The sequence below is a fragment of the Carcharodon carcharias genome, chromosome 12 (assembly GCF_017639515.1).
Source record: "Carcharodon carcharias isolate sCarCar2 chromosome 12, sCarCar2.pri, whole genome shotgun sequence".
In the NCBI taxonomy this organism is placed as follows: Eukaryota; Metazoa; Chordata; class Chondrichthyes; order Lamniformes; family Lamnidae; genus Carcharodon; species Carcharodon carcharias.
The window spans coordinates 75,849,732-75,868,674 of NC_054478.1; the positions used below are offsets into that span (position 1 = coordinate 75,849,732).

The 18,943-nt window shown below is 43.0% G+C and overlaps 1 protein-coding gene across 2 annotated transcripts in view; it reads left to right on the forward strand.

Annotated features, from left to right (window-relative positions):
- Positions 1 to 648: 648 nt before the first annotated feature.
- The window catches only part of umps (uridine monophosphate synthetase), a 38,087-nt gene continuing 19,792 nt past the window's right edge, over positions 649 to 18,943 (forward strand). For both annotated transcript variants that reach the window (XM_041201798.1, XM_041201797.1), the window contains exons 1-3: positions 649 to 823; positions 7,119 to 7,272; positions 17,701 to 18,408. In XM_041201798.1, coding sequence (XP_041057732.1) covers positions 689 to 823; positions 7,119 to 7,272; positions 17,701 to 18,408 — 997 coding nt within the window. In that variant the 5' untranslated portion in view covers positions 649 to 688. The remainder of the gene's footprint in view (positions 824 to 7,118; positions 7,273 to 17,700; positions 18,409 to 18,943) is intronic.

Genomic DNA, 18,943 nt, shown 5'->3' on the forward strand with positions numbered 1-18,943 from the left:
ACATGTTCTGCACTGGCATGTTTTCCCGCCAATGCGGGTGGACAATCCAGCAAGGGGGAGGGGGGATGAGTCCAGTGGCTGGCCTTATGATGATATGCTGATGTATTGCAATGAGGTTCCTGCTGTCCAATGGTGGGGAACATGGCCCACCATTGGCGGGCTGGGCAGATGATTGCAACTGGTTTCACGACCTCTGATATTTGCCCTCCTCACCATATTGTCCACTGACATCACCGTACACACATGACACTGGCGGGCACAGACAATTCCGCCCAATGTCTCTGGACTTAAGCTTTCAGGTCTCCTGCTCCCTGTCTCAGCCTTGTTTTGTAAAAGACCAGAACAACACCTATTTTCTCATTCCTCCGAACTCACTCATTCGCTCTGCTGGTAAGGCCCGTCGAGCTGGAATTTGTGCTATTTACTTTGTGTGTGTGCAAAAACCTCCTGTCTCTATTTCTAAATTAATTTTAAAAATGATTTCAAAAGGAAAACTGAAACTGGGTGGAAATACACTTGCACTGTTGTCATTTGTGAGTTCCATTCTGCTAAGGATTTGGCATCTAATCGATCAATTTACAGAGGGACATTAATAAACAAAACAAATCGGGAGGGGGGGGCGGGGCTGAGTCCGGGCGCGCAGGCGCAGGCATTCGGCGCGCAGGCGCAGGGATTCGGCGCGGGCAGCATGGAGTCGTTGGCCTCCGAGTTGTTTAAAGTTCAGGCGGTGAAGTTTGGCAGCTTCGTACTGAAAAGTGGGATATCATCACCCGTTTACTTCGATTTGAGAGTCATTGTGTCCCATCCTATTCTACTAAACCAGGTACCGTTTGTAGTCCACACCGTTGGTTTATGCTTATTTAGGCCTAAAACACCTGTTCCGTGGCGTTCAGACCATGAATTGCTGTTGAAATGGCGGTTGGACGGATCCAGGTCTTTGTCGGCAGGGTCACAGTGGATAGACATGAGCTTACTCCTCCCAACGAGGCCCCACTCTGTTAGGTGGGATCTTTAGTTTTGGGACAGGTCCTGATTGAAGGAGGGCAGCATTACTGCTGCATGTCAATCCACTGCAATCCTGCTGATAATGTTTGTACTGCTGCCTGAAATTTGTTTACATTTTCTAACAAATTTACTGACAGATCAATTATTTGCATTAGTGGGGTTTTTCAGACGCTTCTAGGAATAGTGCTGACCTCTCATCTGTGACGATACCTGATGTGGGAGAGGAAGGAAACTTGGAGCAGGTGACTGACCCAGGCTCTCAAAGCTGAGTCCAATGTTCACTATCCCTACAATCAGCTGCCACCCTTCTCTGACCCTGCCGCCAGCATACTCACTGACATCTTGCGTCAGACTTTTACAATTGAACATGGGTTTTCAATAAATCCTTTCCCACCTTATTCCAAGCACAGTGGCAACTTCTAACTTACTCAGTTGGAATGAGTGCTGATGCTGTCTGTTGCTTGGAATTAATGCACAAATCTCAGCCTGCTCCTGTGGTCTCACTTCTTGGAGAGAGGGGAACACCGAAGAACAAAAGAGGGAAAGTAAAGGAATAGGGTGATGATGAGTGGTGGATGGGGAGATGTGGAAACAGAGGCAGAAACATAATTAAATGAAGACACTATGCAAGAGCAGGGATATATTGAAGTGAATGAGGAGGTAATTTTGGGTGCATTTGCAATATAACTTTTGCACTATGGCAAAACAATATTCTGTTTTTAATTGCTCTAAAGTTATAAGTGAAACCTTTCTCAAATGTGGACCATTTACCAGTTCCAAAAGTTACACATCCCTAAAAGATTTAAATGCTCTTTATCTGGCTGCATTACTGGTAGCTCCCCCAATTGACTGCTGGGCACAGATTGGTAGTCAGTTACAGCAAAGGCTGTAGTTCCTGACAATGTCCCAGCTGTAATGCTAAGAGCTTGTGCTTTAGCATTAGCTGCACCTCTGGTCAAGCTGTTCCAGTACAGTTACAGCATTGACATTTATACAACAATGTGGAAAATTGCCGGTCCACAAAAAGGCAGGACAATTCCAATCTGGATAATTAGTGTCACATCAGTCTACTCTCAATTCATTAGCAATGTGATGGAAGGTGTTGTTGCCAATGCTATCAAGCAGCAGTAACCTGCTCTTTAGTGCTCAATTTGGATTCCACCAGGGTGACTTGGCTGCAAACTTCATTACAGCCCTGATCCAAACATGGACAAAAGAGCTGACTGGTGAGGTGAGAGTGACTAGCCTTGAGATCAAGACAGCATTTGATTGTGCATGACACCAAGGAGCCCTGACAAAACTGAAGTCAAAGGAAATGAGGGGCAAAATTCTCCACCGGTTGAAGTCATACTTAGCGAAAAGAAAGAGATGATGACCGTTGGATGCCAATCATCATAGCCCAGGACATTGCTGCGATGTTCCTTAGGGCAGTGCCCTCGGCCCAGTTATTTATAGTGCTTGATCAATGACCTTCCCTCTGTTACATGTCAGAGGAGGAGATGCTCACAAATGATTTCAAAGTTTAGTTCCATTTGCAAATCTGAAGTAGCAAGACCTGCTTGGGCTGATAGGTGGCAAGCAACATTCATGCTTGACAATTACCAAGCATTGACCATCTCAACAAGAGAGAATCTAACCATCTCCCCTTTGCTAAATCCCCCATCATCAACATCTTTAAAAGACGATTTAAAAGGGATGTTTATGATAATGAAGAGTGGATGGGAACCCTCTGTACCCCTTACTCGAAGGTCTAAAATGAGACGGTGTAGATATAAGATTAAATTTCAGAGAAATAGGGCAGAGAGCAAGAGAAACGTTTAGTTTAGGGTTATGAGGCAGTGGAAGTTGGTATCACTGCTGTAGATTGAAGGAGAGATTTTATTCATTTATGGGATGTGGGTGTCACTGGCTAGGCCAACATTTATTGCCCATCCCTAATTGCCCTTGAGAAGATGGTGGGAGCTGCCTTCTTGAACTGCTGCAGTCCATGTGGTGTAGGTACACCTACAGTGCTGTTAGGGAGGGAGTTCCAGGATTTTTGACCCAGCGACAGTGAAGGAATGACAATATATTTCCAAGTCAGGATTGTGAGTGGCTTGGAGGGGAATGCCCAGGTGGTGGTGTTCCCATGTATCTGCTGCCTTTGTCCATCTAGATGGTAGTGGTCGTCAGTTTGGAAGGTGCTGCCTAAGGAGCCTTGGTGAGTTTCTGCAGTGCACCTTGTAGATGGTACACACTGCAGCCACTGTTTGTGGATGGTGAGGGAGTGAATGTTTGTGGATGGGGTGCCAAGCAAGTGGGTTGCTTTGTCCTGGAGGGTGTCAAGCTCCTTGAGTGTTGTAGGATCTGCACTCATCCAGGCAAGTGGAGAGTATTCCATCACAGTCTTGACTTGTACCTTGTAGATGGTGGACAGGCTTTGGAGAGTCAGGAGATGAGTTATTTGCTACAGGATTCCTAGCATCTGACCTGCTCTTGTACCCATAGTATTTATATGGCTGGTCCAGTTCAGTTTCTGGTCAATGGTAACCCATAGGATGTTGATAGTGGGGGATTCAGCAATGGTAATGCCATTGAATATCAAGGGCTGATGGTTAGATTCACTATTGTTGGAGATGGTCATTGGCTGACACTTGTGTGGCGCGAATGTTACTTGCCACTTGTCATCCCAAGCATGGATATTGTCCAGGTCTTGCTGCATTTGGACATGGACTGCCTCAGTATCTGAGGAGTCGCGAATGGCGCTGAACATCGTACAATCATCAGCGAGCATCCCCACTTCTGACCTTATGATAGAAGGAAGGTCATTGATGAAGCAGCTGAAGATGCTTGGGCCTAGGACACTACCCTGAGGAACTCCTGCAGTGATGTCCCAGAACTGAGATGATTGACCTCCAACAATCACAACCATCTTCCTTTGTGCTAGGTATGACTCGAACCAGCGGAGAGTTTTCCCCCTGATTCCCATCGACTCCAGTTTCGCTCCTTGATGCCACATTTGGTCAAATGTTGCCTCGATGTCAAGGGCAGTCACTCTCAGCTCACCTCAGGAGTTCAGCTCTTTTGTTCATGTTTGAATCAAGGCTGTAATGAGGTCAGAAGCTGAGTGGCCCTGGTGGACCCCAAACTGAGTGTTTGTGAGCAGGTTATTGCTAAGCAAATGCTGCTTGATAGCACTGTTGATGACCCCTTCCATCACTTTACTGATGATCTAGAGTAGACTGTTGGGGCGGTAATTGGCTGGGTTGGATTTGCCCTGCTTTTTGTGTACAGGTCATACCTGGGCAATTGTCCACATAGCTGACTGGATGCCAGTGTTGTAGCTATACTGCAACAGCTTGGCTAGGGGCGCGGCAAGTTCTGGAGCACGAGTCTTTAGTACTATTGCCGGAATATTGTCGGGGCCCATAGCCTTTGCAGTATCCAGTGCCTTCAGGTGTTTCTTGATATCACGTGGGGTGAATTGAGTTGGCTGAAGACTGGCATCTGTGATGCTGGAGGCCTCTGGAGGAGGCTGAGATGGATCACCCACTTGTCATTTGTGGCTGAAGATTGTTGCAAATGCTTCAGCCTCGTCTTTTGCACGGGTGTGCTGAGCTCCTCTATCATTGAGGATGGGGATATTTGTGGAGCCTCCTCCTTCAATGAGTTGTTTAATTGTCCACCATCATTGATGACTGGATCTGGCAGGACTGCAGAGCCTAGATCTGATCTGTTGGTTGTGGAATCACTTTTTGCTTTTTTTGGCATGCAAGTAGTCCTATGTTGTAACTTAACCAGGTTGACATCTCATTTTTAGGTATGCCTGGTGCTGCTTCTGGCATGCCCACCTGCACTCTTCTTTGAACCAGGGTTGATCCACTGACTTGGTGGTAATGGTTGAGTGGGGGATATGCCGGACCATGAAGTTACAGATTATGTTCGAGTACAATTCTGCTGCTGCTGATGGCCCACCGTGCCTCATGGTTGCCCAATCTTGAGTTGCTAGACCTGTTCGAAATCTATCCCATTTAGCACGGTGGTGGTGCCAGACAACATGATGGAGGGTATCCTCAATGTGAAGATGGGACTTAGTATCCACGAGGACTGTGCGGTGGTCACTCCAACCAATACTGTCATCTGCGGCAGGCAGGTTGGTGAGGATGATAAGTATATTTTTCCCTCTTGTTGGTTCCCTCACCACCTGCTACAGACCCAGTCTAGCAGCTATGTCCTTTAGGACCCAGCAAGCTCGGTTGGTGATTGACATTGAAGCCTCCGACCCAGATTAGATTCTGTGCCCTTGCTAACTTCAGTGCTTCCTGCAAGTTGTGTTCAACATGGAGGAGCACAGTGTGTACCATCTACAAGTTGCACTGCTGCAATTTATCAAGGCTCTTTCAATAATACCTTCCAAACCCACAACCATGACCACCACCATCTAGAAGGACAAGGGCAGCAGATAGATGGGAACACCACCACCTGGAAGTTCCCCTCCAAATCACTCACCATCCTGACTTGGAAATATATTGCTGTTCCTTCACTATCGCTGGGTCAAAATCCTGGAACTCCCTTCTGAACAGCAGTGTGGGTGTACCTACACCACATGGACTGCAGCAGTTCAAGAAGTCAGCTCACCATCACCTTCTCCAGGGCAACTAGGGATGGGCAATAAATGCTGGCCTAGCCAGCGAAGCCCACATCCCATGAATGAATTCAAAAAAGATTCATCGGTTGAGAGACAGTGGTACGTGGTAATCGGCAGGAGGTTTCCTTGCTCATGTTTGACCTGATGCTATGACACTTCATAGGGATCGGAGTCGATGTTGCGGACTTCTGGAGTAACTTCCTTCTGACTGTATACCACTGTGCCTCCACCTCTGCTGGGCCTGTCCTGCCAGTGGGACAAGGCATATCCAGGTATGGTGATGGTGGTGTCTGGGACATGATCTGTAATATATGATTCTGAGGGGATGACTAAGTCAGGCTGTTGCTTGACTAATCTGTGAGACAGCTCTCCCAATTTTCGCACAAGCCCCCAGATGTTAGTAAGGAGAACCTTGCAGGGTTGACAGGGCTAAGTTTGCCATTATTGTTCCTGGTGCCTAGGTCAATGCTGGGTAGTCCATCTAATTTTAATTCCTTTTTATTGACTTTGATGCGGTTTGAGACAACTGAGTTGCTTGCTCGGCCATTTCAGAAGGCATTTAAGATCAGCCACATTGCTATGGGTCTGGAGTTGCCAGACCAGGTGAGGATGGCAGAATTCCTTCCCTAAAGGACATTGGTGAACCAGATGAGTTTTTACAACAATTGACAGTGGTTTCATGGTCATTGTTAAACTTTTAATTCCAGTTTTTTAAATTCTTTATTGAATTTTAAAGTTTCTTAAATTAAATTCAGATTCCACCATCTGCCGTGGTGGGATTCATACCCTGGTCCCCGGGACATTACCCTGGGTCTCTGGATTATCAATCCATTGACATAACCATTACACCACTACCCCCACACTGGATGTTCCCCTCCAAGTCATCCACCATCCTGGCTTGGAAATATATCACTGTTCCTTCATCATTGCTGGATTAAAATCCTGGAACTCCCTACTTAACAATACTGGGAGTACGTTTATCACACAGACTGCAGGGATTCAAGATGGGCAGTAAATGCTGGTGTTTCCAGCATGGCCATGTCGCATGATTGAATATTTTAAAAATTAGCCTGATCCTATTGTGGTATCGACTATAAACTTGACTATTTTGCTTGCAACGTTCATTAGGATACACCCCTTTGTCCTTTTGTCTATGACATCTTTGGCAATCTCTTCTTTACCTCCACCTATCACTGGCCCTCAATCCAGCTCTACCTGTCCCACCCCCCTCAACCAGCTTATATTTCACTTCATTTCTATATTTCCTTAGTTCTGATGAGTCATATGGACTCGAAACATTAACTGTATTTCTCTCCGCAGATGCTGTCAGACCTGCTGAGTTTTTCCAGCTATTTTTGTTTTTGTTTCATTAGGATACACATATTTTAATTCTGATGTAGCCTTGCTGAAACTGTATTATGGATCCAAAATTTAGTCCGATAATTTAGTAATTACATTTGACAAATTAGTTATTTTTTTCTTACAGGTTTCGGAACTCCTGTGGCAGGCTGCAAACAATGCTGGAATCAAGTGCAATTCTGTTTGTGGGGTTCCATATACTGCTTTACCTCTTGCAACCATTATCTGTTCTTCCAATAGCATACCTATGCTGATTCGTCGAAAGGAAGCAAAAGACTATGGTAAACCCACATTACCGTACACTTGGTGCTACGTTTTACCCTGAACAATGCTGAAGTTTAATTTCACTGCTGAAATTGTTGATGTTCCATGTAGTAATTGACTGCTTAAAAGTTTAGAGCTTCAAATGCCCTGACACTTTGGTATTTAATTTGTTTTGTATTTGAATCTTAACAGTGGAATATTTTTCATATTAGTAACAATGCAATACAAAGCAAGTTTATCTCTAATGCATTACTTGCCCTGAGGTCATACAAGCCTTGTGTTACTCTTTAAAGCATGACACAATGGTTAAGCGGCAAGTGTAGACAGATCTAAGCAATCCCACAACCAACAGATCAGATCCAAGCTCTGCAGTCCTGTCACATCCAGTCATGAATGGTGGTGGACAATTAAACAACTCTAGAGGAGGAGGCTCCACAAAAATCCCCATCCTCAATGATGGAGGAGCCCAGCACATTGGTGCAAAAGATAAGGCTGAAGCATTTGCTGCAACCTTCAGCCTGAAATGTCGAATGGATGATCCATCTCGGCCTCCTCCGGAGGTTCCCCAGCAAGACAGATGCCAGTCTTCAGCCAATTCAATTCACTCTACGTGATATCAAGAAACGGCTGAAGGCACTGGACACTGCAAAGGGCCCTAACAATATTCCGGCAATAGTACTGAAGACTTGCGCTTCAGAACTTGCCGCACCCCTAGCCAAGCTGTTGTAGTACAGTTACAACACTGGCATCTACCCGACTATGTAAAAAATTGCCCAGGTATGTCCTGTACACAAAAAGCAGGACAAATCCAACTCAGCCAATTACCACCCCATCAGTCTACTCTCCATCATCAGTAAAGTGGTGGAAAGGGTCATCAACAGTGCTATCAAACAGCACTTGCTTAGTGATAACCTGCTCACTGATGCCCAGTTTGGGTTCTGCCAGAGCCATTCAGCTCCTGACCTCATTGCAGCCTTGATTCAAACATGGACAAAAGGGCTGAACTTGTGAGGTGAGAGTGACTGCCCTTGAACAAGGCCGCATTTGACAGAGTGTGGCATCAAGGAGCCCTAACAAAACTGGATTCAATGAGAATCAGGGGGAAAACTCTTTGCTGGTTCGAATCATACAAAGCACAAAGGAAGATGGTTGTGGTTGTTGGAGGTCAGTCATCTCAGCTCCAGGACATCATTGCAAGAGTTCTTCAGGGTAGTGTCCTAGACCCAAGCATCTTCAGCTGCTTCATCAGTGACCTTCCTCCCATCATAAGGTCAGAAGTAGGGATGTTCGCTGATGATTGCACGATGTTCAGCAGCATTCGTGACTCCTCAGATACTGAAGCAGTCCATGCCCAAATGCAACAAGACCTGGACAGCATCCAGGTTTGGGCTGACAAGTGGCAAGTAACATTCGCGCCACACAAGTGTCAGGCAATGACTATCTCCAATAATAGAGAATCCAACCATCGCTCCTTGATGGTCAATGACATTACCGTCACTGAATCCCTCACCATCAACAGCTGGATGTTACCATTGACCAGAAGCTGAACTGGTCTAGCCTTATAAATACTGTGGCTACAAGAGCAGGTCAGAGGCCAGGAGGAGAATTTTCTCCCCATTGGGCGGGCTGGGTGGGAGCGGGCGTGGGTGTGCACACGATCGGTTGCTGCCCACGATCGGCCGCACAGCGCCATTTTATGCGGGCGGGCCAATTAAGGCCCACCCAATGTGACGCACAACTAAAAGTGCTGAGTACTCCCTGTGTGGGTGGGGGGAGGAGGGAGAGCCGGAGCCTGTGCACTTTTGCGCACACACCCAAAAGAGCACAGAAATCTCCGAGGCACAGAGCTGCCTCAGAGAGATTAGTTTGATTATGAAGAATTGAAATAATGAGGGGACATGTCTGAATATTTTTTTTTTCATGTGACAGTGTCGCATGAGCTGGGACATCTCAATGAATTTTAATTAAAAATTTTTATTCAATTTATAAAGCCTTCATGAAACCTCATCCTGCCCCTAGATGAGGTTTCATGATAAATGCGAAGGTCGTCTGGGCTCTTCACCTGCCTGCCAACCTTAATCAGCTTAATTAGATTTTAACAGTCTTAATAGGCCTTTGACAGTTTGGCGGGTGCGCGTCCGACTCCAGTGTGTGCCTGCCGAACTGAAGATCGGAATGACGCATGGTGATGTTGGGACGCATGCCCAACGTCACCTTGCGTCATTTTATGTGTTGGCGAGCGAGGCCTGCCCCTGCACGTCGACCAGAAGATTCAGACCCAGGATTCGTGCATCGAGTTACCCACCTGACTTTCCAAAGCCTGTCCACCATTTACAAGGCTCAAGTCAGGAGTGTGATGGAATACTCCCCAAACGACTGGATGAGCACAGCTCCCACAACACTCAAGAAGCTTGACACCGTCCAGGACAAAGCAGTCCGCCTGATTGGCACCACATCCACAAACACCATTGACACACAGTAACAGCAGTGTGTACCATCTACAGGATGCACTGCAGGAACTCACCAAGGCTTCTTTGACAGTACCTTCCAAATCCATGACCACTACCATCTGGAAGGACAAGGGCAGCAGATCGATGGGAACACTATCACCTGGAAGTTCCCCTCCAAGTTGCTCGCCATCCTGACTGGGAAATATATCACCGTTCCTTCATTGTCGCTGGGTCAAAATCCTGGAAATGCCTTCTGAACAGCACTGTGGGTGTACCTGCAGCACATGGACTGCAGCGGTTCAAGAAGACGACTCACCACCGCCTTCTCAAGGGCAATTAAGGATGGGCAATAAATGCTGGCCCAGCCAGTGAAGCCCACATCCCATGAATGAATAAAAAAAAAATCAAGTTGTAATTTTTAATCGTACATTTCACTATCTTATTTGTTTTTTAGATCAAAACTATTGATTAACACCTTTAAAATACAAAGGGAGGAGAGAATTTTCTTTGAGTATCCTAAACAGTACTTTTTAGGCAAAGCCAAACACAATAGGAAAATGTTTTATGTTTTACAAGGTACATTCTCTATACAATACTGTTCCTTGCAATGTTTTGTGATACCTGGATATCATTACTAAATGATTTCTCACCTTTTCAAAGAATTTTACAGTTTTCTGATGGTCGTAACATACTGCTCATTCCATATTCACCTATGTTTTTATGGATACAGTTTGAAATTCTGGCATTGACTGACTAAATTTAAAGAAAATTAACCATGAATAAATGAAAAATCATATATTTTTGCCATTTAAAGTATTGCATTTAGTTCTGGTCACCACCCTTCAGGAAGGATGTGAAGGCCCTTGAGAGGCTGCAGAAGAAATTTACCAGAATGCTTATGGTTGAGGGATTTTAGCTGCAAGGTTAGATATGAAAAGTTGGGGTTGTTCTTCTGGAGCAAAGGCAATTGAAGAGTGATTTAATAGATATGTACAAGATTATGACGGATTTAGATAAGGTAGATGAAGAAAAACTGTTCCCATTAGCTGACCCATTATCAAGAGCTAGGAACACAGGTTAAGATTTTGGGCAAAAAATTCTGAGATGTGAGGAAGCATGTCAAAGATTTGCAGGGTGTTGTCGAAGAAGGCTTGATGAGTTGCTGCAGTGCATCTTGTAGATGGCACACTGTTTGCCGGTGGTGGAGGGAGTGAATGTTTTAAGTTGGTGGTTGTAGTGCCAGTCAAACAGACTGCTTTGTCCTGGATGGTATTAAGCTTCTTGAGAGTTGTTGGAACTGCACTCGTCCAGGCAAGTGGGGAGTATTCAATCACACTCCTTACTTGTGCCATCTCAATGGTAGACAGGCTTTGGGGAGTGAGGAGGGAAACCACTTGGTGCAGAATTTCCAGTCTCTGACTAGCTCTAGTAGCCACAGTATTTATATGGCTGCTCCAGTTTCTGGTCAGTGGCAACCTCCAGGATGTTAATGGTTTTTCCCTTGTTTTTACAGATGGCACCTGTTCATCATTCTGTCATTCACACCTCCTCTAGACATATTTTTTGCTTCTTGTCTCATTACTACTCTCTGGCCCTGCACCACCAACTCTTTTGTTATTCAATCCCTCTTACCTTCCACCCTATCACTGAACCTTTCCTTTTGTTCTTTTTCCACTCTACCACCTTTCACTTGCTTAAAATCTTTTACCCCTCTTTTTTTGCTGTTCTGATGAGGTGTCACAGACTGGAAAAGTTAGCTGTTTTTTTTTCTGCTTAGCATCAGCCAGATCTGCTGAGTATTTTCTGTTTTTATTTCAGATGTCCAGCCTCTGAAGTATTTTACTTTTGTATTCGAGAGATCTTGGGATATTTAATGGCTGGGACTCAGGTAAAATAGGAAAATGGGATTCTTAGCTTTACAACAGAATAAAAACAAGGATGTGATGTTGAAATTGCAAGTGACATTAGGCTACAGTTGCATAAAGTTTTGGATACAGCCAAGGTTCAGTAGAGTATCATGGTAATGAGAGTTCTGAAGATAAACTCAATATTTTCCCCACTGGAACAGAGAAAATTCAAGGAGGATCACATAGAAGTTTTCCAAATTGGGAAATGCTTCGATGAGCTAAGTAGTGAAATATTGCTTCCTTTGGTTGGCAAATTGATAACAAGAGTGTATGGACCTCAGGAGAGTCATATAAAGACCAAAGGGGGATGTTCAGACATTTTTTCCCTGCTGTTTTCTTTGAACATGGAATAGTTTCCTGCAGCTGCCCATTGAGGTAAAGCTATAACATAATTTAAAAGAATTGGATTAAGTTTGAAAGGAAGCAAGTAAAAGGTTGGAGAGAGAGTGCATGGGGAATGGGATTAAAAGAGAGTGCGCCAATTAAAAAGCAAGCACTAATCCAACATCATGGGCTAAAAGGCTTTCCCTGTGCTGTCATTTTTTTTTTGTGACTGGATATTTTCTAAAGTAACAGCATAATGCTTTGGTGTTGGGATGATCAGCCATGATCATAATGAGTGGCAGAGCAGGCTCAAAGGGCCGTATGGCCTACTGCTCCTCCTATTTTCTATGTGCCTATGTGTTTCTTATATCGTCTGCTCTCTATCCTTTGTTTACGACCAGGACACGTCTCCCCTAATCTTTACCATGCCTGTGTGATCTGTATTCTTTCCCTTTGTGTCTATTCATTTGTACGTTTTGGCTGCTGTTCAGAACCTGAGGTAATTACTTCTGCTTCCTTTTCTTTCCTTTTGGGTCCCTTCCTGTGCGACTGTAATAGCACCATTAATTTCTTCCCTCTCAAAGACATTGATTTGTGTTTTCCCCACCCAAAACCCATCACTACTCCTCTGTCCTCCTCTCCAGGTGTGTATTTCCTTCTCTCTCGCTCTCTCCAACCTTAGTTAAAAACAACTGGTATAAAAGTATTTTGACTAAGTCACATATGAAAGGCTATTCATAAAACTGAGTGTTGTGGGAGTTCAAGGTAAATTATGAAAATGAATTAAAAACTGATAAAGGGTAGAAAATGGGTACTTTTTGGAGGCAGTCTGTTGGGATGGCAAGCATCCAAAGATTGGTGTTGGAGCCACAACTGTTTCTAATTTGCATCAATACAATGATTCATAAACTCAATGCAAATTGGTCATATTTGCAGATGAAATGAAACTAGGAAGGGCACTCAAATCAGATGAGATAGATTAGAAATTAATGAATGAGTTCAGCAGAATAGCAGATTAAAGAGCAGATTAAATTCAGAGTAGACAAATGTAAAATGCTGCACATAGATTTAAAAAATAGCTAATACTGGAATTAAAAAAAGAAAATTACCTAGGATTTGGTAAACTTGGTGCTCAGCCTGTTCAATATAGGACACCAAAATCAAGGTAATGTTGAACTATGTAGCCAAATCTCTGTAGAAGTCAAGAGTAGTGATCAAACTGTATAGTGGTCTAATCAGACCACATCTTGAGTACTGTCCAGTTTTAGCCATATAGCCACAAGAAAATCATTCTACTACTCCTGCTGAGAGAATCATAAGGCTGATTCCCTAATGTAAAAGATCTGAATTATGAGGCAAGACTGGAGAATCTTAGGCCTTAGCCTAGAAAAGAGATATCTGAGCAATGACCTTAGAAACGTATAAACTCTAGAAAAGATATTGAATGCATGGGAAAAGTAAAACCAAAAGTTTACTTTAAACTAAATTGCAATAGCAGGAATGGTTAATAAAGTCCATGCTAATAAAAGGCCAATTTAAGAATAATATCAAGAAATTCTTCATATGAAGAATGGTCAGTGCATAGAATGGACTTACAGAAGTACTGGAGATGCTGTTTGTGGAATGAATTAAGGAATAGTTAGATGCTGAAGAGACGTCAGGGCTGTTCCAAATGGATGAGTTTAGGTTGACTAAATGGCTGTCCTCACCTGTAATTACCTTATGATTTCTTTGTTTCTTTTTCAGTGGTTCTTTAAATTTGTTGTTGGGGCATTGACAAGGTTACATTCATTGCCATCCCTGGTTGTCCTAAATGAGTGATGGTGTACTTTCTGCATGAAACATGGATTTTCTTGGGGTGGTGGTACTCCCATAATGTTGTTAGTTAAGAAATTCTGGAATTTTAACTCTGACTGAAGGAATGGGCATGTGTTCAAGTTAGGGTGATTTGGTTGAGAACTTACAAATTGTGGTTTCCTGGCATCATCTTCGTGGTAGAATTCACAGGACTGGAATGTGTTGAATTAAGCTTGGAGAGTTGCTCCAGTGAATCCTACAAATAGTAGATACTGCAGCCACAGTGTGCCTGTTGTAAATATTGAATTCAGTTACAAAGGAGAAGCTGACTGCTCTGTCTTGGATAGTGTTAAGTGTCTTAATTAAGCTTGCAGCTGCACCCTTCATCACATTCCTGATTTGACCTTGGTAGGTAGTGGAGAGGTCGGGAGGCAAGCCATCATTGTAGCATATATTCCTCTGTCCTGGACTTGTAGTTCAGCTTCTGGTCAATGGTGACCCTCAGGTAAGCAACATCAGTGGGATGATTGGGTTGGAGAAGATCCACTTGTTGAGCAAATGTGTGTCACTTGTCAACCTAAGCCTGGATGTTGGTCAGGTCCAGCTGTAGGCTTGCATGGGCTGCTGCATTATCAGACCTGTTGAAAATGAAGCTTAGTAGAATCATCACCTAACAGTCTTATTTTTTATGTTATATGAGGGAAGGTGAAGCAGCTGAAGATAATTGATATATAAGGTGCTTCCCTGAGGATCTTCAGCTATGGAGGTGCAATCATTGCCTGTGACACACACTGGCATTTTCCTACATGTCAGATATGACTTCAGCATTGGAGAGTTTTACCATTAATCTCAGTTTTGCTGGGGCTCCTTTGTGCCACAGCTGATTGAATACTGTCTTCATGTCTAGGGCAGCCACTCACACCTATTTGTCATTCAGCTCTTGTTGCCCAAGGCTATGATAGTGTCAGGAACTGAGTGCTTCTGATGAAACTTGAACTGAGGGTTTGGCAAGCAGATTATTGGTGAGGGGGTTCCAAATAATGGAATTGAAGATTATGTCTTCCATCAGTTAGATGATGATTGAGAGACAGCTAATAGGGTGGTAATTAGTCATTAGATTTTTGCTACTTTTTATGGATAGGACATTCCTAGACAATTTTCTACATGGTCATGTTAATGTGATAAATACACTGGAATGGCTTGGCTAGGTGGCTGGCTAGCTCTGTATTGCAAGTTTACAGCTGGAATGTTTTGGGGCCCATAGCCTTTGCTGTGTCCATTGTACTGAACAGCTATGATGGTAGGGATTTCTGGAAGAGGCTGAATAAGACCATCTACTTGGCACTTTTGACCAAAGTCACTTACCCGGTTTGAAATACCTCCAATGATCAGCTGTTTCTGTCTTACTAGTGATAGAAACTTACAGCATACTGCTTCCTGACATTACTTTCCATAATGCTGTACTCGTAGAGTTGATTAATGACAATTTGCATAGCTCTGTCTTAATGTCTTCTGTGTCACATGTCACAAAAGTATAATATTCATAATATTGTGATTTATTGTCAAAGTAGGTTAATACTGTGTGTGTGAGAGAGAGAGAGAGAGATTTAATTGAATTGGAGACAGCTGGCCTGGAGGCTTTGACTCAATAAAAGAAGCTAGGTTTGAAATGTTAAATACGTAAACATGGCTGAAGTCTTAGAATGTGAGGTGAGGAGAATTTGCATTTTTAGATAAATCAGAGTAGTTTGAATTTCAAAGAGATGGTAGGATGTTATATCTAGCCAGAAAGCTAGGCCAAGCAGTGTATTTATTTTTCCTAAAGGATACTGGTAATATTAGCACCATTACATAGTTTATATTATGAGAAAGGTAATGTTTCAAAGACATATGGGAACAATGGGATTTACATTAAAGGAGAGTGAGGCTATGTGTCAGGGAAGGAATTGTAAGATCTACCAGAAGTGTGAAAAGCGTATTTGTGCATTAAGCCTGCTGTCTACAGAAGTTGGGAAAAGCCAGTTTAAATTCTATAGTCCAGGATATCGTGCTAACTTGCTGGCATCTGTTTAATTTTTTTTACCTTTGCCTTAACGAGGTTGTAACTGGAAGCCAAATTAGTTAGGGGGTTTAGGAATTATTATAGTAGTAATTTGTAAATCTATGCATGTGCTTGAAATCTTTTCTTTTGTTAATAAATGTTTAATTTAGTTTTCTAAAAATCCCTGAAGTCTTGGTAGACTTATTACTTCTCAAATCAGGGCACGCATCTTGAAATAAAATACAAATTGCAAAACCGTTGTATCTGCGTGATCGAGTTTCTCTCGTGGATTTGATCTGCCTGGCACACATCATCTGCCGCATCATAACACACGACAAGTATTTTATCTCCCTGGAATATTAGCTGATATCTTTTAAAGGAATCTGAAGATTTTTCATTCAGACATATTAATTTTTTTTTGATATTTTCAAAAGGTTGGTCTGGAAAGATATAAGCCATTTTGGATGCCATATACACCAGGGTGATCAACCATTCTGGATTTGCCAGGGCTGTCCTGTAATTTGGCTTTTTTTCCCACGTCCCAGGACCCACTTTGTCCTGGATTTCTTTTGTCCCTGCAGGCTTTGTGTCTGCGCATGCCTTGGCCTCGGCAAGTTTGGTGGTTTGTTTACAGAGCTGTTTAGTGGGTGCCTGGGGGTGCAGGGGCCAAGCCGGCAGTATCAAATTTGGAGTGGTGGTAGTCTCGTGCACAAATCAAGGAATTTGTGGAATCTAAAGACACCCGTTTTAGTCCCCACCCTCAATAATCTGTTGTCTTGTGAGACCAGTCGCTGGTCAGCTGAACATCATGAATGAATGACCTGAGTTGAAAAATACCCTGAGTTGTGCTAGAGGTAACGTCCTTATAGCTTCCGTTGTTGGAGACCAGGGATGGGAATGAAAGCCTGGTCTGCTTTAGAGATATATCTATATCCTTCCCCCCCCCCACCACCTCGTTCCTAAGTTTTCCCCACACTAAAGTGTCCCTGAGAGTTGGTCACATTGATGTATACCTGTGCAAAAGTTAATCTCATAAAACTCGATTTTTGGCTTAAAAAATATGTATTTTTCATAGACGTTGTGTAAAAGTAGACCCTGGTTTTTCAACGGTCAAAGCCCAAACATTTCAGAATCAAAGTATCTCTACCATAACATCAAAAACCTCAAGTCACTATTCATTATGAAAGTTACACTTAACATTTTTTTCCTCTGGTTCCTACTTGTCAATTAAGACAGGAAGAACATAGAACGATTTTGATTTTTGGAGGGAAAAACTGACAGATTGGAGAAGAAAAATAAACAGCACAAATGGAAGCAAGATGTAGGAGCCAGCGTCCAGAACGAACATTAAATAAATGAACGTCCAGGCTTTATGTCCTCAGCCATTACCCTAAACATTCCTGGGGAAGAGAGGGGAGGCTTGGGCCTTCCATTTGGGCCCTTGTGAGTGCAGACTCAGTGAAATCTCCCTGCATCAAGGTTTAGGTCAAGGGTTGAGAGCCATCAGCATTATAATTTCTAAAGCGCGGCTCTTTCCTTCCCTTCCCTTGGTCCCCAAGCAGCATTGAAACCACAGGCTTGGCCGATGCTTCCTCTCCTAGGATGTAAGGGGAAGGGGATTGGGGAAGCTCCTTAATAGAAACAGAGAGAGAGAGAGACAGTAAATGGCTGGTGTGGGCACAGTAACCCCCATTACCTTGTGGATTCTTTTAAGGGCCATGTTTAGGTGTACCAGATGTGTGTGTTTTAGTTGGAAGTAAACCCCTCAAAACACTACCAATGTAACTTTTTGCCTAAAATAATTGGTCTCAACAATGCGATTTTTACACAATATGTGGTATGTGTTTTCTCTTTGAAATCCATTGACTTTTTAAAGTTGTAATACTGCTTTGTTATATTTATTGAAAAGACATTCTTTAATTACAGGTACAAAACGTCTGGTGGAAGGCACTGTCATCCCAGGAGAAACCTGTCTTATTATTGAGGACGTTGTCACAAGTGGTACCAGTGTCTTAGAGACTGCAGAAGTTCTTCGTAAAGAAGGATTAAAGGTCACTGATGCAGTGGTGTTGTTGGACCGAGAACAGGGAGGAAGGGCCAGATTAGAAGATGAAGGGATACGTTTACACTCTGTCTGTTCTCTATCCAGATTATTAGAAATTTTACATGACCAAAGCAAAATTGACAATGAAATAGTTGAAAGCGTCAAGACATTCATAAGAAAAAACGCTTGTCCACCAATGAATAAAATGGCGAATGGTTCAACAAAACAGGTCAACAACCAGCCTGATGGAATACCCAAAGCAAAAAAGCCCTATCAAGAAATTAGCTATGGTGCTCGTGCCCAGCTTCCTGAGATCCACCCAATCACAGCACAGCTTTTTAAGATAATGGAAAAGAAGCAAACTAATTTGTGTCTAGCTGCTGATGTCACAAGCTCAAAAGAGTTGCTACAACTGGCTGATTCGTTGGGTAGCGAGATCTGTGTATTGAAAACGCACATTGATATCTTAAATGATTTTAATCCAGCTGTGTTCAAAGAGCTAAGAGCAATTGCTGATAAGCATGAATTTTTGATATTTGAAGATCGAAAGTTTGCCGATATTGGGAACACTGTTAAACACCAGTATGAAGGTATCTAGTCATTCTTTTAAGATGTTTAAAAGCCTATGGTGGCTGTTATAAAATAATGATTACTTAGAAGTGACTATAAGTAACTGAGCTTAACCACAAGATAGGTTGCATTTTTATTTTTGTTTAATCACTTGTGAAGGCCCTGTTTAAAAAAAAAATGTCCTATTTTGGGATTCTGGCAAACCTAAGTTGTCTGTCTTGGATTAAAAGTGAATGATCTTTTCCCACACATTGACCATAGCTGTGCCTACTCACTTAATCTGTCTATGCCCCTTTGTAACTTCTTGCTTCCTTTTACACAATTTACTGTACCATACATGTTAAAGAATCATAGAAGTTTACAACACTGAAGGGTGGCATTTGGCCCATCATTCCTGTGCCAGCTCTTTGAAAGAGCTGGCTAATTTAGTCCCACAAAACAGCTTTCTCTGATTAATCAAAAGATTCCAATTAGTTATCTCCAAAAATATATCCAATTGCCTTTTGAAAGTTCCTGTGGAATTTGATTTCACCTCTTTTTAGCTAGTATGTTCCA